Raw genomic sequence first — 26,238 nt, 5'->3', positions numbered from 1 at the left:
TCATTTATTTCCAGTTTCATTGCACTGTGGTCAGATAATGTGCATGGTATAATTTCTGTTTTCTTGCATATACTTAAACATGACCTATGGACCAGCATATGGTCTATTTTAAAAAATGACCCATGTGTAGCTGAGAAAAATGTGTATTCATCTGTGTTTGGGTGGAACACTCTGTATATGTCCACCAAATCCATTTGTTTCAAGCTCTGATTCAGTTCTGTTATTTCTTTGCTAAGTTTTTGTCTGCTTGACCTATTTTTTGAAAATAAGGGGGTGTTAAGGTCTCCTGTTAAAGTTGTGGTACTGGATTTTAGATTTTTCATGTCCATTTAGATTTGCTTTATATAGTTGGGTTCTCCCATGTTTTGTGCATACATATTTATGAGTGTTACCTCTTCGTCTTGAATTTTTCCCCTAACCAGTATATAGTGGCCTTATTTATTTCGCTTGATCATTGTTGGTTTGAAGTTGAGATTGTCTGAGAATAGAATTGCTACCCCTGCTTTTTTCTGAGGAGCTGGGGCATTTAGTATTGGGTTCCATCCTTTGACTTTCAGCCTATGAATGTCTTTATGAGTTAAATGTGTTTCTTGTATACAGCATATTGTTGGATTTTGTTTCCTAATCCACTGTGCCAGTTTATGTCTCTTAATTGGGGAATTGAGCCCATTTACATTGATGGTTAGAATTGAGATGTATTGACTTATGGTTGCCATGTTATTTACCTGTTATCATTTACTCCTTTTTCTCCTGTGTTTATTTGCTTGCCCTATTTAGTCGGTTGCTTCTGATCTCACTCGTGGAGTTTTGATTTTTTTGGTCCCTCTCTGGAACCTCTTTCAGTACCCTGTGTAGGGTTGGCTTTGTCATCATAAAATTCTTTAGCTGTTCTTTGTTATGGAAGTATTTCACTTCTCCATCAAACTTAAAAGAGATTTTTGCAGGGTGTAGTAGTCATGGCTGGAATTTGTTTTCATAGATTACTTGAAGTACTCTGCTTCATACTCTTCTTGCCTGCATGGTTTGTGAAGAGAAGTCGGCCGTAATTCTGTTGGGTTTTCCTTCGTATGTGATCTGCTTCTTTTCTCTAGCGGCTTTCAATATATTATTCTTGTGCTGAATTTCTGGGATTTTGACTATTATATGTCTCAGTGTGTTTTTCATTGGATTGAGGTTACTTTTTGTTCTGTATGCTTCATTTACCTGAATGTCCAATTGTTTCCTCATATTTGGGAAGTTTTCTGCTATTACTTCTGCCCATATTTTTTTAATGTCATTTGTGTTGACTCCTTCTTTCTCATTAATGCATATTAGTCTCAGAGTGTTCAACTTTGCATCATCTTGCAGGTGATGTATTATTCTTTCCTGCATCCTCGTTGTTAGAGATCCTTTCTATCCTTTTCACTCGCTGCACCAGCATCTTCAAGATCTGAAACTCTGTCTTCATTTTTACTTAAATGGTTTTGCAAGCTTGTGATTGAGGTTTTCGTTTCCCCTATATCTTTTTGACTCTGCTTCATGCGATCTATTTCTTTCCTGAATTGCTCATTGAAGGAATCTGTCATTTTTCTAATCTCCTCTATTTTTTTTAATCAATATCTTCTTTAGAAGCAGTTAGAAATTCTTTTACTGCAGTGTTTTTTTCAGATTGGTTTTCCTTCCTATGTTTCTGTAGTTGCTTCTTTACTTCATCTGCTATGAGTTCAGAGAGTTCTTTTTTTATTTCAGAAAAGAATTGCGCTCTGATTTCCTCTATATCTTTCTGCTGTTGCTTATTTACTATCAACTCTATTAATTCATGCATTTGAGCCGAGCTAGTGTCTTCCGCACTTGTTCTGGCTGGGTACTGGGTTTCTTCCATATGTTTCTGTATTTGATTCTTTACTGCAGATGTTATTAATTCAGGGATTTTTTTTTTTATTTGCAATCTGAGTTCCTCTATTCCTTTCTGCAGCTGTTTCTTTATTTCTGAAGCTATTGATTCTTTACTTTCAGCTGTATGATTCCCAATTTGTTCTGTGTTAGTGTCCTCTGCACTTTTTACAGGTGGTGTTGGGTTCTGAGCTTGCATTTTGTTCCTTCTCCTCATTTTGTGTCGCACTGTCTTCTGACCTTTGTTGTAGATCTTCGTTGTAGTTATAACCTTACTATGTACTGAAGTTCAGGTGCAGATCTACAAAGTGTGGATTTATCCAGCTGTGCCTGGCTTGTGTCTGGCTGCTGTGCTCAGCTCCTTCCTGCTGCTACCCTTGAGGGTGAACCTGTTGTGTCCCTGTGGCAAGCTGTTCTGCTCCTGGACTAGCTGAGTGGTTCTATCCTGTATCCTGTCTGAAGGGATTGCAGCTGCAGCGTCACACCCCAGGCTTGTATGCCAGGCCTGAGCTGAGCCTGTAGGGGACAAGGTGGAGTAAGGCTAGAGACAGCTCTCCCACACACTCTTGGGTCTGGGCTAGGACTGGGTCTGGGTGTTCCTAGAAAGTGGCAGAAATTCCTACTTGTTGGGCGGGGTGGGGGAGGTGCTGCAGACTGGTGTGGGGTGTCCCAAGGGGGTGGAAGACTGTCTGACCCACGCTGCGCCTGGGCTGGGACCCGAAGTTGGTCCCGCTGGCTTAGGGTAGCCAGAAGCTCTCCCACACACTCACCGGACCTGGGCTTGATTGGGTCTGGGGGTTCCCAGAACACGGCAGAAATTCCTACTGGGCGGCGGGGTGGGGAGGTACTGCAGAGTGGTGGGTTGCATCTGAGGGGTGTGGAAGAGGGTCTGACCCACGCTGCGCCTGGGCTGGGTCCCAGAGTTGGTCTCGCCGGCGCAGGGTAGCTGGAAGCTCTCCCACACACTCTACTCTAATTCTTAATATTAATATTATTCAATAAAGTTATTATAGAAGCTGGTTTGCAAACCAAATATATTTTAATTCAAAACAAGTTATTAAAGAAAACTAAGGTTTATTTAAATAGAAATTGAATAATTATGAAATATCACATGTTTTCAGGAAAAACTAGTAAGAGCTATTAAAATAGAAATTAACAAATAACTATAAATTTACATTGGTTTCTGAGATAGTAGGTTATTTGAATTTCTGTTTATTTTACTAGCAAGTATGTCCAACTTATTTAACTAATACTAGTATAAAGTAGATAAATGCAATCAATATGCATTCCACGTTTTATATAAGTAGTGATTCAAAAAAAGAAAATAGACATTATTCTGCCCAAAGTTTTTAATGCGTCTATTACTTATGGGTCCTTCTTGTTTGATATTGTTTCTTAATCTCAAGTACATTTTTATGTGCACTAGATATAGATAAATAACATATTACCAGTCTTGGTTGAGTGCAGGCAGGAATGAGCAAGCTAAAAAAATGCATGTGACTAAGACCTAAGTACAGAGGAAATTATTATCATCTGAGGGCAATCAGAGAAAATGCAGAAAGTATGATAGTTTTGAAATCGTCTTTGTAAGTGAATTCAGTATTATTAGCTAAGTTTGAGTAGTATTTTATCATGTACAAAATGTGCTCTCTTATGTCATCTTCACAGAATTCTAAAGAGCAATAGCTGTTATTACTGTTTTTGACTGCACTCTATTCTTTCTGTAGTATCACGTTCTTGTTAAAGATAGGTATTTTTCCTCAGCAGACAGAATATGAAAGACAATGCAGTCCTTACTTGGTATCTATATGAGGGGATTAGTGCTATGATTTTCTATGGGTTTCAAACTCTGTGAATGCTCAAAGCCACCATGCCCAGTTTACAGGTGTACTTCAAAAATATATTTATTTTCAACCCGTGGCTGGTGGAATCCCTGGATAAGGAGCCCATATGTATGGAGGGCTGACTTTTTTTTTCCTTTTTTTTTTTTTTTTTTTGGATATGGGGTCTCGCTACACAGTGCAGACTTGTAGTGATCCTCCTGTTTCAATCTCCCCAGCACTGGGATTATAGGCATGCGCCACCACACCCAGTTCTGGGGCCAACATGGTACACCCAGGGTTCTGGGGCTAGCATGGCATGCAGTACCAGGGATTGAACTCAGGACCTTGTGCTTGCTAGGCAGGTGCTTAGGCCACTGAGCTATCTCCCGAGTCCAGAGGGTTGATTTTATACAGGTTAAACTGTCTTGAGTGAAAATATTGAACTGTAAATATTTATTTTATTTTTTAAAGGATATAAAATGATTTAAAAAAGAGAAGCAATACCAAATTTCATTAAACAAGATAATAGAAATTCGACATTGATTGTTGTATTGCATAATGTTATCTTCAAATTAGTTGTTTAGCAAGTAGTAATATTCAATCATATGTCCAATCTTACATATCTGTTAATCTCAGCAACAGATTTGATGATAAAAATAGATAATATATCAACCATTGTCAATCAGCTCCTCTTGATTTGAAAGTCTGTAACCTATGTATTGTTGTATGTTACCCTGTTTCTGTCTGTTTCTGATTTTTGTTCTTGGTTTTGTTTTTACTCTTCAAAATTAAATTAAATTAAATTTAAAAAAAGAAATTAGTTGTTTAGGTTACTAGATAGAAGCCTGCAAAATTGGTTTTGAAAAAGTTAATTAAAAGGAAAAAAAATTTTAAAAAATTTAAACATTTACTGCTCCTTTCAGTAGACCAGCAGAAATCAGCAATACAATTATCCAAACTGCCCTGCATATATTCATAAGTATTACTTTTTCCTTTCTTTCTTTTGTCCTTTTCCTCATCCTAGTTTTTCCTTCCACAGTATCTATTGTGCCTTTTGGATTTTATTTACTCTTTCAGGTTCTCACACTAGGGAGACAATATACTGTTTGTGCATGTGGTTCTAATTTATTTCACTTAGCAGTACAGTCTGTCGTTACATCCATTTACCTAGAAAAACCTCACATTTATTTTTTTTTGTAGATGAGTAATACTCCATTGTGTAAAAATACCACGTATTTTTTATCCATTCCTCAGTTGATAGGTGAACAGTAAATATTCATCAGGAGACAAGTAAGGAAATCAGCCAGGTGAATGATGAAGTTTTGTGACATTGATTGATTCCAGAGATGATTTTTGAGCATCTTTGAGATACTATGCTAAACGATAAAGTTAGAGTGAGGCATAATAATGCTTGTCTGTAGTCACAGCACTCTGAGAGGCTGGTGTAGGAAGATTGCAAATTGGAGCTCAGCCTGGATAACTTACCAATTTAGTGAGACTCTGTCTCAGAAAAAGGGCCGGGGATGTAGTTCAGTAGTTCAGTATGGAAAGCCTGGACTCACTGCCCAGTACATTGTTCAACATCTGAAAAAAGTTAGAGGTATAGAATCAAGCTGGCTAAGGTGACACTTACAACTAAAAGATTAAAAGCAAGCATAGCCATTATAAGATATGAACATTGTCAAAATAAAAATGTATTTAAAGAAAATCTGGTAGGTCAACTCTTCCCTTGTTACTAAAAGTTTCATAGCCATATGCCTTTTGTTATTGATATAGGGAAACTCTACATTTAAATAGGTTACAGGAAGTTGACTCTAAATGTATTATTTTGCCATTTTAATGATGAATTTCTAATACATGTGCATCAGTTTCTGTGTATAGAAGCTATTTTTTTAAAAAATGTATTTAGTAGAGGATCTGTAGGGTCTCACTACACAGATCAGACTTGTAGTGATCTCTTGTTTTCAGCTTCCCAAGCACTGTGATTACAGTAGAAGCTAAATTTTTCATGGACTCATCTGAGACAAATTTATTTCTCATTTTATTAGAGTGTATCTCATGTTTTTTAATCTAAATATGCTTTTACAATTCAAAGCAAACTACTTTAGATATTTAACAGATTGACCTTATATTTTTCCTTAGAATGTCTTTCATAATTATTGCTGTCATCCTTGGGATGTTAGCCTGTGCCGCTTTTTAAAAACTTCACATAAATCATCTCAATTATCCATAACACAACTGTGAAGTTGTTCTCATTTTGTAAAAGAGAAAATTGTAGCACTTAAGGCCCCCTGCCCCCTTCTTTTAGGATTATAGAGATAGTGAGTTAAAACCAGAACTTAAACCTAGCACTGCTTGGGGTCAAAGCCTATGCTATAATAGTGCTGCTTCAAATCATTTCCTTTTTCATACACACTCTTTAAGTTTTAATTTTATACACATAACATCATGATTTTTTGCTGTGAGCATGCAAAGATAACCTGATACTATATTTATTTTATACAGATTGTTTGAGTAAAAGTATTGTGCTACAGAAGAAAAATAAGAAATAAACTCTAGGAGAACTGATATTGAAAGATAGTATTGGAGACCAGAAAAAAATTGTGGAAACCACCATGGCGGGCTGGAGCTAATATGCTTATGATAGAGAACTTTTACTTTGTAACTTAAAAAAAGGTACCAAAGTACCAAAGGATAAATAGACTAAGTATATCTACACAGTTTTAAAAAGTGACAATTAAAACATAAAACTCATCACACAGGCGTTTGATAGGTATTTCTTTTGCAAGTAAATATGAAAAAAATGTTCAAGTACACTTAAAGAAATTCAGTTCAGTTGAGATATTATTTTTCAGAGATGAAAAAGCAAACCCTGTGCCCCAAGCCCCAAGATACATACATATAGGTAGGAATAAATACAATACAAGAGAGGATACAAAGAAAAAGATAAGCAAGTATACATTTCTGGTGGCAGTATGAATGAATTAACTTATCATGGAAAGCAGTTCTATAATAGGCTGAAAAAAATTCTTCCATTTTGATGTAGGAATTTTATGTCTGGAATCTATTCTGACAAAGTAATTCTAAGTATGTAAAATATCTTTTATACAAGTACATGTTGTAATACCACAAATAACACAGAATTTTGGAAAGTTTAAATATATAAATGTAGAAAACAAGTAAATCTTAAGAGATAAATCTTTTTTTAATGAAATACTAGAACAAACTTGACATGGCAAATGCTTTCCATTGGGGGGGAAAAATATATATATATGTATATATATATATATAAACACAAATAGATAGTATAAAACTTTATATAGAAAGTGTTCTAGAAAGAAACATATCCACAATATTGAATCATTTGGGTAGTTGAATACCATGTGATTTTTTTTCTATTTTCTAACATTTTCTGAAAAATAACTGATATGTTAAATGTATAATTTTTTAAACTTGGAACTATGACTAGTAATTAAACATCTATGTATTGCCAAATCATACTGTGCTATTTTAAACATTTTAAGTAGTTTAGTATAAAAGTTGTTTTTAGTTACCAAGGAAAACTTTATTTTTTTATTTTTTATTTTTTTGGAATCACTGAGTTTGAGGCTAGCCTGGGCTACAAAGTGAGTTCATGGCCAGAGTGAACTGCTCAGTGAACCCTGTTTCAAAAATAAAAAAATAAGTGTCTTGTTAGTTTTTAGGAAGAATTGTCTTCTGGTAGTAATCTTTGTTAAAGCCACCTCTTGGGGCTACATGTGGATCTGAACAGGGAAAAGGGTGGATGAGGGTGGTAAGGGCTGTTTGCTAGTATCTCCATATGTACAAGATAACTTTAGGTTATAACCATAGGCCTATATGTATTATTTTGTTTTTTTATTTTTGGTACTGGGAATTGAGCTCAATCTCATGCTTGCCAGTAGGCACTTTACCACTGAGCTGTGTCACCCATCTTGTACGTGCATTTTTGGTATAGTACTTGGGCTTATACTGTGAAAACTTTATTTTTGATTGATGTTAGAATCTGTGTGTTTGGTTTTTTGAATCTTAATTAATTTTACTTTCTTCTACCCCAATAATTTTAGATTTAATTCAAGATTGGTCTAGTGATAATGCTCCAGACATTTTTTCATTTGTTCCATATACATGGAATTTTAAAATCATGTTTCATCAGTTTGAAATGATTTGGGCTGCTAATCAACACAATTGGATTGATTGTTCAACTAAACAACAGGAAAATGGTAAGACATTTTAAAAATTAAGTTAAACATTCTGCTCATTAAGACCCATACAAAGAAAATTATTGATGATTTTGTAGTTTTAACAGGTATTAGAATTGATTTTTCCCTCATTACCTTATGATAATCTCAGAGACTATTTCAAAACTTGTATTGGAACTAATCTGTTGTTTTACATTTAATTTTGTTTAGGTATGAATTTAAGGTGGCAGTTACATTTATTTTTGTTGGCATTGGAAGTAAATATATTTTTTTCTTTTGTTTTATAGTGTATCTGGCTGCCTGTGGAGAAACACTAAATATTGATTTTTCTTTACCTTTCACGGACTTTGTTCCAGCTACATGTAATACCAAGTTTTCTTTAAGAGTACGTATAGTTGGATGCATTGTTTATTCCACAAGGTTTATTAGTAAGTTTGATTTTCCAGAGCTTTTCTTTACTCTCCCCTGCCCATCCCATGGCCACACTGAGGTGTTCTAACTTTCTTTTGGTTTCTATTAACTTTATTGTCATAGAGCTCCTGCCTTTTGTTTTTTGTAGTTAACAGCATGCAAAATTCCTGTGAGTTGGTCATTTTCTGTAGAGATCATTTCTGATCTCTGTGACTAATTTATATTTCCTAAGAACCATTCTGGGGCCAGGGATATAACTCAGTGACACAGCACCACTGACAATGTTTACTAAGTTCTCTGAACTAATTGTGTACTTCCTTATATTTGATTCCTAATTGTAACCATGAATTCAGGGAATAACCACAAGTACTTTTCTTTCTTTTATCAAAAAGATAGCTTTTACATACTTCTGAATTTTGTAGTTCAGAATTTTGTAGTTTTAGGATATGAAGGCCGGCCAAATAGCTCAGCGGATTGAAGCTCTTGCAGGCAGGCATAGGGGTTGGGGGTTCAATTCTCTGGCCTGCCATGCCAGCCCTGCCCCCAGGGCACCCTGAGAAGGCAGTTGAGGCTGGGAGTGGTGGCACACACCTGTAATCCCAGCTCTTGGGAGGCTGTAAACAGGCAGATAGATCACTATGAGTCCAATCTAGTAGTGAGACCCTAAACACCCTGTAGACCCTTCCCTAAAATACAATAAATAAATAAATAAATAAATAAATAAATAAATCAAACAAACAAACAAACCCAGTTTTAGGATATAGACAATCAGAAGTAATTGTATTAATGTTGGTTATGGTTTTAAAAATAGAAACAATAATAGTATGTACATTGAACACCTATTAAATATTTCCTAAGTGCTAGACACTGTTTGGAGTGTTTTTTGTTTAATCACTCATTTGTCAGAACAAGCTTCTTACATTATTATTATTTTTTGCATTTATAGATTAGAAAGCTAAAAGAGAGTCGGGGAAATAGCTCAATGGCATAAGCACCTGCCTGGCAAGCGAAAGGTTTTGAGTTTGATCTCTGATACTGCAAAAAACAAATAAATAAATAAATAAATAAATGCTGAAAGATTGGTATTCTATAACTTGTCATTAACTAGTGAGTTTCCAGATTGGATTTTGAACCCTAGCAATATTCTTAGAGCTCATTTTTTAAAATCACATATATAAGTTGTGTGTTAAGAAACTAGGCATCAGTAATACAGATAGGAGACCTAGAAGGAAAAATGTGAAACTAAATGGAGATCCTTCATTATGCCAGTTTAGAATTACTAAAAGCAATTGAAGAAACAAAATTTTCTAAAATTGAATAATCAAAGGAGGCAGTATTATTTTAAAAATGAAGAAAAATATGGAACACTTGAACTAACATTGGAGATTTTTTGTTAAAACTGACTTTCAAATAAAATGCCAGGGCCTGGGAGCTGGCTCAGTGGAATAAGCACTTCCCTGGCAAGCGAAAGGGCCTGAGTTCAATCCCTGGTTCCACCAAAAAATAAAAAATAAATAAAAATAAAAATAAAAATAAATAAAATAAATACCCATGGAGAACAATGGAAGATGATCTTTTACTATTATATGCTGTGTTGTTTGTTTATTTTTCAATATGAATTTAGTTTTAGTCAATATATAATGATATTCCAGGTATTTAACTTACCGTTGAGTGTAAAATGTGCCATTTAAAATTTTATGTACTTTTGAATTTATTTTCAAGTTTGTTATAGATTTGGTTATACTTCCCAGGATATTTATTGTACTGATGTTTTAATTTTGGGTTGTTATAAATTGCTTTTTAGGGAGAAGATGTTGATCTTCATTTGTTTCTACCAGATTGCCACCCTAGTAAATATTCATTATTTATGCTGGTTAAGGACTGCCACCCAAATAAGATGATTCATGATACTGGTATTACTGCTGAATGTCAAAGTACTCAGAAAACAGTTAAACCAAAGTGGCGCAACATCACTCAGGAAAAGTGAGTAAATAAAATAAGTGTTTTATACTTATTATATGGAGGTATTGCTTCTTTCAAATATTGATGATCAAATTTAGTTATCTGTATCTAGTGTCTCTATACAGTTCAAAGAATAGTTATCTAATCATAAACTTTGTTTTTACTGATTTAAAGGGCTGGTTGGGTTGAATGTTGGACTGTGCCAAGTGTCATGCTTACAATTGATTATACATGGCATCCAATTTATCCACAAAAAGCAGATGAACAGCTGAAACAGTCATGTAAGCGTTTTTATGTAGTTTGTCCTTCGACATATGTGCTTTTGTTATTGATAAGCTATAGATACAAAAATTTGAAAATTATTCTTAAAGTAATGGTTGTAAGTTTATATTTTTTAATATTTGGAATAATTGTAGCTAACTTTTAGTCAGCATTATTGTACATGAAATACTGCATCAAACAATTTCCTGGCTTAAATTATTTCACTTAATCCTTAAAACAATTCTGTGGAGTAATTACTCTCATCTTAAAGTTGAAGAAATATCCTTAGAAAATAATTTTCTCAAGATGTTATAGTAGATATGGTGAAACTGGAATGAAACAAAAACTGAATCTGTACACTTAAGTTTGGGTTTGTGAATTGTTAGTTTCTTTAAAGTATTTGCCAATTATTATATAATTTGTAGTTCTCTCAAGGAAAATAATTAGGCTTAGGACTTTAGGTTCGAAAAAGAGTGAAATCGTGTTTTCTTTGTATGATGTTTCAAAGGACAGAAATCAAAGTTTATATGAGTGGTCGCTAATGTCACACTTTATTTGAATAACTGTCTTTGTGGAAACAGCTATATTGTTTAATGCCAAAGATTAAAGTCTAATTGTGACCACATTTATATTATAGATACTTACTGATAATGTTGCTCATGTTGACAGATTTTTCACTGATTGTGTGCATTCTGATTTATGCATTTCTGTACATATTTCACTGAATTTTATTCTGTATTTGTTTTCTTAGCTACTGATCTTTCAGGTTTGTGTTTATTATATACTATGGATATTCAGGTACTATATCAAGATTATTTTATTTTATCTTTGTAAAATAACATTTCTTAGTGTATATTTTCATGATGAACTTCTAAGCAGTCATTTTCTTTTCTTGAACATTAATATTTGCTTCAATTATTTCCAGTGTCTGAAATGGAAGAAACAATGCTTTCTGTGTTAAGGCCAGCCCAGAAGGCATCAGACAGAGTTGTTTCTTCTCCTTCTGCTTCTTCTCGGCCTCCTATTGATCCCTCAGAACTTCCACCTGATAAACTTCATGTAGAAATGGAACTTTCCCCAGATTCTCAGATAACTCTCTATGGACCTCTATTAAATGCCTTTTTGTGTATAAAGGTATGATTTTAGGACTTAGAGTAAGTGCCTTTTTGTGTATAAAAGTATATTTGTAAAAAGAATTTACATGTGTTATAAACATAGGCAAAGTAAGTACAATCCAGTAGAGAATTGAGATCATTTGAAATAGTTGGATGATTTAAAAATTGTTGAGGATATATTATGTGTGTTGACTGGTCTGGAAGTTCTATCCTATACTCAGTTACAAAATTATTAAAAATAGTACCTCTTAGTGCAGGTGTGTGTGTGTGTGTGTGTGTGCGTTCAGTATGATTTAGGAATGATGCTAGTTGCTAGATAATATATCTGTCTTAAAGGAGAGAACTTGAGGGCATAATAGAAGGATGGGGCAGATACATGGACAAATTTTAACACAGCACAACAGAAGTACTGCGTGCTATTTGAAAATAATTGATACCAGAAAACAACTATTTTAGGTGGGTCCATTAAAAATAGATGAAACATTTCATGAGAAATCATGAATCAAGATTTGTTGGTATCTTTATTTTAAAATAGAAACAAATTTACGAAAATAGGTTTATTTTAAAGTATACCAAATATCAATTCTGAGAAGAGATGTACTACATAGCACAAAGAATAAATCAAGTGTTAATTCATTTTAAGGTAATTTTCCCACTATAATTGTGTGATTGCACAGTATGGAAGCACTTTAAAATTGATGTCTGTAGTATGATTATGAAGAGATACTATTTTTGGAAAACTATTTGAGGACTTCATTAGTTCTGTGGAGATCACTTTTTTCTTTTGATGTTCAAACCACACTTTTAAAATTCTCCAAGTCATCAGCAATTTTTGCTAATTTACTGTTTTTTATGTTAACCCTTACAAATTCTGTCCACTACTGAGAGTTTTGCATGTGATGAGAGCAATTTTTAGTCATTGCTTAATACCAATTTCATGAAATTTAACATTTTTTCTTGGATTTCATAAATTTCTTTTGCTTTTGCTATTCATTATACTGTTGATTTTTTTTATTACACCTATGAATTTTCCAAATATAATGAATAATGGAGTTACTACTGGTAGGAAGGTTTGTGTGGATCTAACTTTAGATTGCTGTTACAGTTTAACACTGAAAAGATTGGAAATTGAATACTTAATTAACAAGGAATTCTATAGTATACAGTAATAGGAATAATTAGTTCTAGAGAAGGACTCTGAAAATAAAGGACAGACAGTTTTCTAGAGGAAGTGCTAGCTTAATTAGGGTTTGGAAGTTTAAAAAAAGAACCTCAGTATTAGAATTACTGTGTTACATTTACCAAAAACTACTATAAACATCAGATAATGCAGTTTAAGATAAAAGATACAATAGAAACTATGGTTAGGAAAAAAAAAAAAAAAAAAAAACTGGGGCCGCGGAGATGGCTCAGTAGAATAAGCACAAGGGCCTGAGTTCAATCCCCTGTTCCACCAGAAAAAAAAAAGAAACTGGTTAGTGTTTGTGGAAACCTAGAGTTTTTGTTGATTGTATTCTTTCCCCCTAATTTTTATTAGCTGTCATCTTTTAGCGTAGTAATCTTTTTTTTTTTTTTTTCTGTTCAGAGAAATGAGAGTAATTAGGTAACTATAAATTTTTTAGCTGAAAAAAGTCAGTTTTCTGTTACTTGAAGTAGGGTTACTTGATACTCATAAAAATAGCTTTAGGAAAATAATACTTCTGAGGATTCAGTTAAATTGAAAATACAGGCTTTGAGCTTGGACTCTGAATGTGCTCCAGTGGCTTGAACAAGATGAGCTCAGTCAGAACCGGGTATGACCTATCAGCCTCTACATTCTCTCCTGATGGAAGATTTTTTTCAAGTTGAATATGCCATGAAGGCTGTGGAAAATAGTAGTACAGCTGTTGTGATCAGATGTAAAGATGGTGTTGTCTTTGGGGTAGAAAAATTAGTTCTTTCTCAGCTTTTCAAAGAAGGTACCAACAATGGACTTTTCAACATTAATCGGCATGTTGGGATGGAAGTAGCAGGTTAGCTGGCAGATGCTCCATCTTTAGCAGACACAGCAAGAAAAGCAGCTTCCAACTTTAGATCTAACTGTGGCTATAACATTCCACTGAAACATCTTGCAGACCGAGTGGCTATGTATGTACGTGCTTACACACTCTACAGTGCCATCAGACCCTTCGGCTACAGTTTCATGCTCGGGTCTTACAGTGTGAATGATGGTGCTCAGCGCTACATGATTGACCCTTCAGGTGCTGCATATGGTTACTGGGGCTGTGCTATTGGCAAAGCCCGGCAAGCTGCAAACACAGAAGTAGAAAAGCTTCAGATGAAAGAAATGATTTGCTGTGATGTTGTTAAAGAAGTTGAGAAAATAATTCACATAGTACATGATGAAGTTAAGGATAAAGTTTTGATCTCAAGCTCAGCTGGATTGGTGAATTAACTAAAGGAAGACATGAATTTGTTCCAAAAGGTGTAAGAGAAGAAGCAGAGAAATATACTAAGGAATCACTGAAGGAAGAAGATGGATCAGATGATGAGAACATATAACAATTATCTGAGCATCTAGTCAGCTTTACGTTTCTATGACAGTCCCTTGTAACTGTTTAACCCCTGGATTATACATATCTACCACTGCATTTTCATTAAAATGTTGTAATAACAATAAAGAAAATAAAATAAATTGAAAATGCAGTTTTTCATTCTTAAATTCAAAAATACTACAAACTAGACAAAACATAAATTATCTGGTTCTGTAAGCCAGTGATTTTTTTAGAGCTATTTATAATTTGTTTTAAAGATAGTTTAATTTCACATGCCATCTTCCATAAAATGAATATAGAAGTTTTGTTGTGTTTGAAAATATTTGTGTATATTTACAATATTAACCTTGAGCCCCCATGAGTTTTTGCTATAGTTCATTGCTAATTGCATTTGGTTGAATTTGTGATATATATATTTTAAATGGAATCCTTTAAAAAGTAGCCGTTTATGGTTGCAATTTATATATTACAAAAAACAACTTAGGCACCCAGCATTAAACATTTAACAGAATAGCATTTTAAAGAAGTTATAGTTTAAAAAGATATATTTTGTTCTTAATATTCAATAGGTATATAAGTATTAACTTATAAATGATTCTTGATGTTTTATAACTCTTTAAAAACATTTGACACATTAATAAAAGTTAGCAAATGTGCTCTACTATTGAATGTTCTATAAAGAATTTAATATGAATTATTCCCATATTAGATAATTAATTGAAGACTGGTTTAGTAACAAGTTGAACATTAGACCCAAAAGAATATTTTTTCTCTTAATTGTAATGATCGTCAAGAATTTATTTATTTATTTTTTATTTATTTGGTACAGGGTCTCACTATGCAGCTCAGACTCGTAGTGATCCTCCCGTTTTCAGTCTCAGCTCTGGGATTATCGAGTGTGTGCCACCATGCCCGAACTAGGTCTCCGGCCCAGTATGCCTAGGTGTGATGCTGGCATGGCATGTCATACTGGGGATCAAACCCTGACCCTGCCCTTGCCTAAGCAGGTGCTTAGTCTACTGAGCTATCTAGCTGGTCCAAGAATCTACATTTTTTTTAGATTAAGAATTACAACAATTACAAGGTTTGTTTTGAAAGTAAGATATTTGTATACTTGCATCTCTGAAAATTAAGCTTAGTAGTAGTAATTGTTTGGTTGGCAAGTGTGTTCTAATTAACTGTATGACTTTAAGCCTTTCATTAATCTTTCCTGGAAAGGATAGTGTGACCTAATATACATAATTCTAGTTAGAATGTAAATTTTTACATAATCAAACTGTAACATTTATCAAACTTGATTTTTATTCTTAGCAAATAGTTGTTACTGGTGTTACTGGATTGTCTAAATTTTCCTTACTACTGACAGATAAGATAGGCAGAGTATAAGTTCACAGTCAAAGGAAAGAAAAAATAATTTCACTCAAAACTAAATTTGTTTCTTAAAAATTAAATTTTAATTTTGGATACAAAAGAAATAGGAATATTAATAGTTGAAACACTTCCACATTTAAAAAATCAGTGAACTCTGTGAATGGAAATTTGATAACTGTTGATAACACTTGCTTTTTAGTAACCAAAAGTTGGTATCCTTATTGAAGTTTTGAACCATTTCTGTTAAGCTGGACATGGTTACATGTCCTATAATCCCAGCTGTCCTAGCTACTCCAGAGGCCTGAGCATGAAGATTACAAGTTTGATGCTACCCTGGGTAACCTAGGGAAACCGTATTTCAAAATAAAAGGGCTGGAATGTGTATATATCCAAAAGTTTAAAAATGTCCTAACTGGAATAGAAGTATGTGAATTATAATGTTTACCTAATTAGATTGATTCTCCAGTGAATTGGTCTTTTCTCAAAAAAGCATTGCATCAGAACCTTGAGAAGTGAACGTGGAAAGCTATTTAACCATACAAACCTTCAAAGTTTTTTAAGACCAAAATTATAAAATTTTCCTATAATTGGATGTGCTTTCATAAAACTTAACTACAGACTTCTGTAATCTTTTGCATTTGTTTTGCTATAGAATATTTTGCTAAAATAAACATACTTTTTCCATATTATGGAAATATACCTGATGCTTTGAATTAAATACAGTAGATTAGAAAAAGGGATAGTTTACAAATTCAGGGTTTATCAGTGAAAGCATATTGCTTATCTTTTTAAAATACAGAATATTTTTTCTTAATGTTCAAAGGAAAACTATTTTGGGGAAGATGATATGTATATGGATTTTGAAGAAGTTATTTCAAGCCCAGTTCTATCACTGTCAACATCATCCAGCTCTGGATGGACTGCTGTTGGAATGGAAAACGACAAAAAGGAAAATGAAAGTTCAGCTAAATCCATTCATCCACTTACTTTGCGTCCCTGGGACATCACTGTACTTGTTAATTTGTACAAAGTTCATGGCCGTCTACCAGTTGTAAGTATTTCCTTAGCAAAATTGTTTGGCGTATTAGACTATGATAACTATCTAGCAAAGGAAACTGTTTATATGCTCAGGTGTTCACAGACACTGAAAACAATTCAGGTACAAAAGTTGCTAAACTTACCCTTTCAGTATTAGAAATCTGACTTGTTTTCTTCATCATAATTACTTGACCACTGGTAACTTTGTGTTTTGTTTTCTTTCTTTTACTTTAGCTCTTTCTTTGCTGTACTGTGTAACTTCAGAACACTTTGTCATGATTTTGAATTGTGTTTATAGTTAGCTGCAGAGATGTCAGACTTTATGGTCTCTGAATGTCACTCTGGTGGTGGAGTTTCAGGTTTGACACTACAGACTGCATTGTGTTCGTTTGGATCCAACACTGTTACCTGGCTCCCTCCCAGTTTGTCTTGGGGTCTGTTGAGACCCAATAGGACTGAGATCATATTTCTCCAAGAAGCCAGGGAATTTGAAGCAGGGCCAAATAGGAAGAGGTGGCCCTAAAGCATTGCGATGCACAGTGACTTCACATCATATGCCAGCACTGCATAGCAAAGATGTCCTCTGTGGTTCTTGGTGTCCGTACTAAGCCATATATACATTCCTTTAGAAAAATCACATTGTCTTAATCATGATAAATGTAATTTTTTCCCTAAACTTTGTTGTTCTTTCTCTACATCTTGATTGTGGTTATTTATTTATTTACTTACTTATTCTAGCATGGAACTACAGATGGTCCTGATTGCCCTACAGCTTTCTTGGAAAGACTGTGTTTTGAAATGAAAAAAGGATTTAGAGAGACCATGCTGCAACTTGTCTTATCTCCCCTCAATGTGTTTGTCAGTGATAACTATCAGGTAATGTGAAAGTGGAGTATGGTGAAAACTTACAGATTTGTTATTAATGTTTATGGAGTAGAAAATGTGATAACATTTGTGCTTGGAATAGGCTCTATATTTTGACCACTCCAACCATCAGTCCTAAGCCACTTTTATGTAGCTGTTTATTCCTAGTAGCATTAGTTTTAACTCAGGGCTTCACAATGAAGGATCTAAGCCAAAACATAGACTGCTGGATCTAGAATATGAAACCACGACAACAGATAATAGCTGAAGTCAGGTAATAGTCCATGCCTGATTGGCAAAGGACCTCCAAACAACAGTAGGAGCATGTATCTATAACTTTGCAAAGTTGTGAGACACAAGATTGCCTAGCGACTAATAGCCCACCAATGTCCAGGCAGGATGTTTTTCTCAAGACTGACGGTAGCTCAACTGCTTTAGGCAATGAGTGCCCTCTCACATAGGATCAATTTCCAGCTTCAGTGACTCCTAGGATTTCTTTGCTTTGTAGATGCATCACTCAAATTGCTGCCTGTGCCCATGTTTGTTTCCCAGTATTTCTCTTCTTGCTTAGACACTGGCCATATTAGGTCCCATCCTAATTTTAACTTCCTTTGAACTTGTGTTTACAGAAACCTCTTTAAAAAAATACATGAATATGTTTTTATTATGAACCTACCTTTTTTGAGGGAGGTTCAATCCACAACATGATTTAAAAAAAGCATTAATAAAATTTAAAATAGAATTCTTTTCTTACTTAAATATAATTCTTAGATATAGTTCTAAGATGAGCTATACCTTAGAACAAACCAATATCCTCATGTAAGTTTTAGAAGTCAACCTCCTTAATCATCAAAATCTTTAACTAGAAAAGAACTTTTATTTGCTATCCTCTCCAGTTGTTTCAGATAAAAGATAGGGAATTGATGCCTACAGAAATTAGGTAGTTTTATATAAATGACACTGTTGTTGAAAATTATGTCAGAAGAGCTTCTGGAGCTATTCTAGTCATAATTTGAAATTTTCTTTTTGAGACCTCCTGAGAAATAGATTTAGCTCTTATCCTTTAAAAAATTGTTTTCAAAGAATGTATTTCTGTAAATGCACAGAAAACAGAGGGCACCAACCTTTTGATATGGCCTACACACACATAAAGAAGAATACCATGATAAAACTAGGTTGGGAAATATCTCTGAGCTGTCTCAATATATGTTGGTATATTGAAAATCCTGAGAACACTTGTTAGGAAATCTGACTAGTCAGTAGAGTATCTTCTTTTCGTAGTCTCATTGCTAGATAAGGTGAGATTCTTGGTGAACAAAACAGAAATGTTTCTTATTCTAATGAACCTGCTGGAGAAGTAAATATAGGATATTAAAATAATTTCAAGTGTAAAAAGTGCTTCAAAGAGAGGTATATAGTGCATTGGTTTAGAGGCAAGTTATGATCACATTTACTTTTTTGAAAGAGTTTCGTGGTCATTAGTAAATAATGGAACAGAAAGGTGTAACAAGTAAATGTGGGGCTCTTGGAAAGGTCCTAGCAAGGGGCTGGCATCTCAATTGATGTGGACTGCGATAATAACAGTGGAGATAGAAGTCAGTGGATGTGTGAAAGATTAAGAGCTAGAGTCAGCAAAAATTGCTGACTTTGTGGGTAGAGCATTTCTTACCCATCCTGATTCTTGATTTTTATTTGAATAATGTCCTATAGAACTAGTATTCCATGAAGTACCCTGTTTTAGCACATATCCTTTTTTTCTTTGAACATGTCTTAGAAATTTTCTCTCTGAAGTATTTCTTTTTGGTAGTAAGTATGTAGTTAGTCTTAGTGAAAACTATTATTTTTATTTATAAAACTATCCTTATAGTCTGAAAAATCTGGAATAATGTTACTTCCCCTCCCCAGTTCTTAATTTTATGGTCTTTGCCCTTTCTTCTTCCCTGTTACCTTTTTAATATTTTAATTTCATGATTCCTAGCCTTCCCATTAAAAACTTGTCTGTTATGTTCCATCAGAGTACTAGTATCTTTTTATTCATGAAAGCAGTTGCCAATCAGAGAGAGGTTTGTTTTCCTTTTAGGACTTAGTTTCATCTTTCTTTGTAGATGGGCTTTCATAAATAGTCTCTAAAGAAACTCAGATGATTTTATGTGTATAGGTTTTGTTAAGAACTTGTGGATTCTGAAGTCTTATTTTTCACATAGCATTTTTGAAATGGTTCTTGACTATCTTAGGAAAAATAAACCAGAAATCATAATACAATTTCCTTGTACTTACCATATTTTTTTTCTTGTTTTTTTCCTCTCAGCAGCGACCCCCTTTGGATGAAGTACTCAGGGAAGGTCATATCAGTTTGTCAGGTCTCCAGTTGAGAGCACATGCTATGTTCTCAGCAGAAGGTCTTCCCTTAGGAAGTGATTCCCTAGAATATGCATGGCTAATTGATGTGCAGGCTGGAAGCATTACAGCTAAAGTCACAGCACCCCAGGTATGTTTCTCACAGTACTATCTCCTGACATACTATCTTTTTCCTGCCCTTACTCACCATCCCAAGAACAACTTCTTTGTTGGTTTAAATATTTATTGCATTTGTACTAATGACGTACTGATGGAAGTCATTCTTGCCATTGAGAATTTTCATAGAAATAGATGTTACTCATAAACTATATGTTCCTGAGCCACTTATAATTGACACAATTAATATTATATACTTCCATGTAGTACTCAAGGGAGAATTAGAGACTTCTTTGGGGAAAAGTAAGGAAGACAACTGTTTCAGCAATTAAGTTAATATATTATTAAAATTGTATTAATTGGCTTCCTGGAACAGTTCTTTCACCCTAGAATATTGAATAATTTCTAAAAACTTTATTCTCTTGTGTATTTCTTAAGTAGGATTTGAAAATAGCTTTATAATGCAAAGAATTAGGTAGCACAGTTCTACTTGTCTACTCTCAAAACAAGATCATGGGTTTTAGTGATAATGGATACCAGTTTAATAAATAAAAATGAATTTTCCAATTTGTCCAAAATACTAGACACAATCCTTGGGGGTAAACCCATTGGCAACCTATCTATTTTACATTTAGAAGACTCAGAATTCATTATTATTGTTATTAATATTATTAGAATGCCACTTATAATTATTAATAGAAGGCTAAGAATTATTTTGTTCTAGAAATAAACAATTGAAGTTTAATTTAATAGCCACAATTGCTATGAACATTTGAGCTGTGATGCCATATATTTATGATATTGTTAATGCTTATCTTGGTACCTTATGAGACTAGATTGTGGTAGAAATATACAAGCCATATTTTGATAAAAACATTGCAGAATGAATATGAAACATATCTTTTTGGAAATATATAGTAATAGCAATAGGTAAGTAAAGAATCTATGAACCTTGTTTGCCTGAAAGAAATTGATAGAGGGCAGCAAAAATTAAAATCCTAGAAATAGTAGGCAAATGCATGGAATCAAAAAGGGATATTTCAGAGTGAATTACATCTCAATATAATATTAGAATATAAATATATATAACTATATGTACAAATTGAGTGAAAAGAACTGTATGATGTTATATATAAAAATGGATGAAAAGTATTCAGTATTCACTGACCTTGTAGCTGTCCTCTCCTAGAATTCTCATATACATGTAAATGCTGATTCATATAATAGTTTATTCTCTAGCAAATGACCAAGCCCATATTGTCCCTAAAAGACTGAATGTGGTCCTTTTATTGTAAGGACTGCTAAAAATCTTATGTCTGTTACTCTTATTATAAGAAGATATAGTTTTTTCTTCACTAGAGTCTTTCTGCATCACTATTTGCTGCATGCTTCATAAATCCATAGATATTTTTGTGTTTATTCTCTTCATTGTATGTTTTCAAAGGAAAATCATATTTTCTAATCGAAATTATTTTCTAGTTGAAATTATGTCCTTTGGGAAGATAATGTTATGTATATCTATCCTTCCATATGTTTTTGTAACTCTAACTGAATGAAGTATAAAATTAAACCATTATTAAAATTAAAAATTTAAAGAATTATTATATACTTCTGTTTTTATAATCTTACAAATACTTGGAAGATCTGTTTTCACCTTCTAAATACTTAGCCTTCTAGTATTGTAGTTCAGTATGATAATTACATATTTAAAATTATGCATCAAAGTTTAGTTTCTTATTACAGGGTTAGAGTTAGAGGATTTTGGGTACTTTTGCATATAGAGGACTTCAGCTAACTATAAAAGAGGAAAGATAATTTTTAAGAAAGAAATATGCTTTGAAAATTGCTGACCTGGAATTTTTGGTTGACACTCATTTTCATTTTGACAGTCATTTTCCCCTTAGCAGATAAAAAATAATCCAAGCTTATAAATGATGTCAAGGTAGAAAAATCATTGACTAACATTATTAAGCAGCAGAAACAGCATTTGGGTTCTTTCAAATGCTATTACTAGTCTTTTTAAGCTTTTGAGCTGTGAACAGTTGTTTAGAATGCTAACAATGTTGTCAATCTGTCATTATATCTGTAGCTGACATCTCTTTTGGAGTGGGGCCAGACATTTGTTTTTCATGTGGTATGTCGGGAATATGAACTGGAAAGACCAAAATCAGTGATCATGTGTCAGCATGGAATTGATCGTCGGTTCTGCGAATCCAAAGTATGTCGATCAATATATTAGCAATGTTGTAAATACTAGTGAATTCTTTTAAATGAAAGATTAAAATTTAGCATGAAATACAATGCATGTAACTATGAAGTAAACAGTACATTTCAGGTTTTTCAATGAATTTTTTACAAATTAGTTACATAATTGTATCTATAATATAAGGTAATTATTAAGACATACATATTTACAAACAAGCAAAGAAATACAATAAAACTTTGGTTAACAAGCATAATTTATTCTGGAAACATGCTTGTAGCCCAAAGAATTTATATACCAAAGCATATTTCCTCATAAGAAATAATGGAAACCCAGATAATTCATTCTATAATCCAAAAATACTCATATAAAATGATTATAATACTGTAATATAACACAAATTAATACAGAAAATACAAAATATAAAGCAAAACACATTATCGCACACCCACCTTTGCAAACCTCTGTGACTGATTTGAGAGGAGGGTTGTTGTATAGGATGACTTTCACTATCAGTAATGGAAACACTGCTGTCTATTGGCTCAGTGGAATCTTTTTCTCTTTGTACAGCTTTGACAGGGACTTAGCCAATGACACTTGCTTTTGCCTTCTTTTGAGGATTTTGGTGAAATATGACATTGCATTGTTACTTTATGTATATTTATTTAGTATTTTAGGGAAGAGTCTACAAGGTGTTCAGGGTCTCACTACTAGATCAGACTCACAGTGATCCACCAAAAGTTAAGAAGGATTTTGTGTTGTTTTTTTTTTTTTTTTTTGCTGGCTCAGGCTGCCTTAAGGGAGGTTCTGGCAGGCGTGTGGAGCTAGGGTCCCCTGCGCCTGCCTGGTTTTATGACAGCAGGTGCGTAAACAACTGAGCTATCCCGCAAGCCCCCCATTGCATTGTTATTAAACAGATTCATTGCTTGTGCTGGTACAACCTTATCTGGATGGTGCTGTACTACAGAATTTTGCAGTTTCTCACGTTTTGCACATCTCTGTAATCTCATTTGACGTGAAGAATTCCTCCACCTCTTTTTTCACCTCCTTTACAGATAAGATCCCCTTAGTAACCTTTTGCTGTTGGGAGGCCACAATCCTGTGGAGGGAGAGAGTGGATCTAGCTCAGCTGTAAACATGTGACTTCAGCAGCACATAATTCATACTGCAAGACACTGCTCTTCTATCAAATTAAAATTTCTTAAAATGTTTGCTTATCTTACAGAACAGTTGCAGAACACATTACTCACAATCCAAGTTTTACAGTATTTTAAGATATGTCTTCTATTTTTACTCTTAAATCACATATTTTATCTCATAGTAACTCTTGATAATACAACTGTTTCTGTACACTTAGAAATTGAAGTAAGACGAACATTAAATCTTTACTTGACATGATGTGCAGACCGTTCTGGAATGTGTCTGTTCCCCTCTATTGTCATCAGCTGTAGAGGACATCTGTCAGACTTCCTCATTTCAGGTCCTTAGGGTCATTGCAGTACTTTCACAGTAATCCCGAAACACCATGAAGAGTGACAATGAAATGAATATTGTTGTTGTGCACGAAATACTCTCCCATATGAGTAGTTGGGGGCATTTTGTCCCCTTGTAGGAGGAAGTGCACTGGTTTCAGAAAACCTAGGAAACATGGAAGTTTCAGAAAAGTAACTTACTGTAGTTCTGAAGTGCAGACACAACTATTGTTTATTTAGTTTTTCTATTTTTCCCTTTTATTATACAAACTATATTTGTTTGCAATTATTTTACCATTAATTAAAATTAATCCATTCTTTTAGTTTTCTGTCCAAAAAGCCCTGTAACCCACAGTTACTTATTGACAATAACAGAAACAACTTTAGTTGTTGATAAAATTATTTTTTGTTATGAGCATGTTGCCATACTCCATAAAATTGCATATTTAGTTGCATGTTAGCAGCTACTTTTTATAACAATTCCACCCACTTCCACCCTTACAGACATTTATCTCCTTTTTTTAAACTTAACACTTTCATGTTTCATTAAAGATTTTAAAAATCAATTTTATTAAGACACAACTCACATATAGTATATCCTCTGTAAGTTACACAATTTGAGTTTTTAAAATTATCTGTACATGTGGGTAATGACTTATCACCAGTAAAGAGAAGTATTTCTATCACCTTGGATAATTTTTTCTTTTTCTTTTCAGTTAGCCCCCATCTCTCACAACCACTTGTCTGTCACTTTATGTTAGTTTAGCTTTATTTTTCCCTGAAAGAAATATATTAGCATAGTATATTGACTCCTTCAAGGCATCTGTTTCTTTTGCTAGCTCAGCCACTAGTGAGTATTTATATGCTTTTGGACCAGTGATATGCTCAGGGCTGCTACTTCCTCAGGAAGTTCAGTGAAGTAGGTGATAGTTATGTCATCTTGCAATACAAACATTACCAAATCTATGTTTTAGAAGCAAAACAAAATTTAATTTATGGGGCTAATATTAGATATCATAATATTTATGGCTGATATTTTCTGTATTGGTCATTCTCATGAGGAAATCTTATATTTCTATAATCTTTCACAAGGGCCAGGGAAATAGCTCAGCTGCATAAGTGTCTGCCTGGCAAGCTCAAGGTCGTGAGTTCAATCCCTGGTACAAAAAAAAAAACAAAAAAAAAACTTTCACAATTTCTGTAAAATTGTTTACTCATCAGTTTACTTTGACTATCCTGTTTCAGTTATAAATTCTCTCTCTCCCTCTCTCCTTCCCTCCATCCCTCCCTCCCTCTCTCCCTCCTTACCCATCTACCTACCCTGGTGCACAAACTAGACTCAAACTGAATTGGATGAGAACTGAATCAGATTTCCTCATAAGGTCAACATTGAACCTAACCATTGTTTTTGATTTGGTTCTCATCCAATTCTGTTTGCAACCAGAATCATGGAAAGAATTTACATTATAAACCAAGATTGTGTGTGTGTGTGTGTGTGTGTGTGTGTGTGTGTGTACATGTTTTCAGTTAGATTTGACATACTGTCCTCCATCCTTTCTTCTCTATGGTGCTGAGGATTGAACTCAGAACCTTAGGCATGGTAGGCAAGTGCTCTACTACTAAACTACACTCCCCAGCCCTTTTGAACTTCAAGCCTCAGCCTTTCCAATAGCTGACTGAGATTATAGGTGTGTATTATTATACCCAAAGTACTTGACTCTTTTCAATGAAAATAGTATATATTTCTTAATAATTTGTTTTCTAGTTGGTAGCACTTTATTTTGTTTATCATTAAAAAATGAAGTTTGAGACCTAGCCTGGGCCCGGTGAGTGTGTGGAGAGCTTCTGGGTACCCTGTGCCTGCAGGACCTACTACTGGTCCCAGCCCAGGTGCAGTGTGGGTGAGACCCTCTTCCACCCCCTTGGGGGACCCCCCACCAGTCCGCAACAACTCCCCCATCCCGCCTGCCAAGTACGAATTTCACCCTTGTTCCGAGCAACACCAGCCCCAATCCTAGCCCGGGCCCCTGAGTGTGTGGAAGAGATTCTGGCTAGCCTGCGCCAGCGGAACCTACTACTGGTCCCAGCCCAGGCGCAGCGTGGGTGAAACCCTCTTCCACCCCCTTGGGATGCCCCCCACCACTCCGCAGCACCTCCCCCAACCAGCCCACTGAGTAGAAATTTCGGCCATGTTCCAGAAATCCCCAGACCGAGTCCTATCCCAGGCCCGGTGATTGTGTGGGAGAGCTGCGTCTCCACCGTACGCCACCTTGTCCCCTCCAGGCTAAGCTCAGGCCTGGCATACAGGCCTGGGGTATAACCCTGCAGCTGCAATCCCTGAAGAGAGTGTAGAGGATAGAACCACTCAGCTAGTTCAGGAGCAGAAATTCTTGCCAGAGGAGCACAATAGGTTCACTCTCAAGGGCAGCAGCAGGAAGGAGCTGAGCACAGCAGCCAGACCCAAGCCAGGCACAGCTGGATAAATCCACACTTTGTAGATCTGCACCTGAACTTCAGTACGTGCTAAGGTTATAACTACAACGAAGATCTACAACAAAGGTCAGAAGACAGTGCTACACAAAATGACGAGAAGGAACAAAATGCAACCTCAGAACCCAAGCCCACCCATAGCTGGTGA

The 26,238-nt window shown here is 34.6% G+C and overlaps 1 protein-coding gene and 1 pseudogene across 1 annotated transcript in view; both read left to right on the top strand.

The window, feature by feature from the left end:
- Positions 1-26,238, top strand: part of Kiaa1109 (KIAA1109 ortholog) — a 231,795-nt gene that overhangs the window by 65,063 nt on the left and 140,494 nt on the right. The window contains exons 15-23 of the mRNA XM_004646167.2: positions 7,781-7,936; positions 8,203-8,300; positions 10,131-10,309; positions 10,463-10,569; positions 11,475-11,683; positions 16,393-16,620; positions 17,346-17,483; positions 19,780-19,959; positions 22,015-22,143. Of these exons, the coding sequence (XP_004646224.1) occupies positions 7,781-7,936; positions 8,203-8,300; positions 10,131-10,309; positions 10,463-10,569; positions 11,475-11,683; positions 16,393-16,620; positions 17,346-17,483; positions 19,780-19,959; positions 22,015-22,143 (1,424 nt within the window). The remainder of the gene's footprint in view (positions 1-7,780; positions 7,937-8,202; positions 8,301-10,130; positions 10,310-10,462; positions 10,570-11,474; positions 11,684-16,392; positions 16,621-17,345; positions 17,484-19,779; positions 19,960-22,014; positions 22,144-26,238) is intronic.
- LOC101571037 lies at positions 13,438-14,205 on the top strand (annotated as a pseudogene).

The sequence above is a fragment of the Octodon degus genome, unplaced genomic scaffold, assembly GCF_000260255.1.
Source record: "Octodon degus isolate 3935 unplaced genomic scaffold, OctDeg1.0 scaffold00256, whole genome shotgun sequence".
Classification (NCBI taxonomy): domain Eukaryota; kingdom Metazoa; phylum Chordata; class Mammalia; order Rodentia; family Octodontidae; genus Octodon; species Octodon degus.
This window is presented reverse-complemented; position numbering and strand designations above follow the sequence as displayed.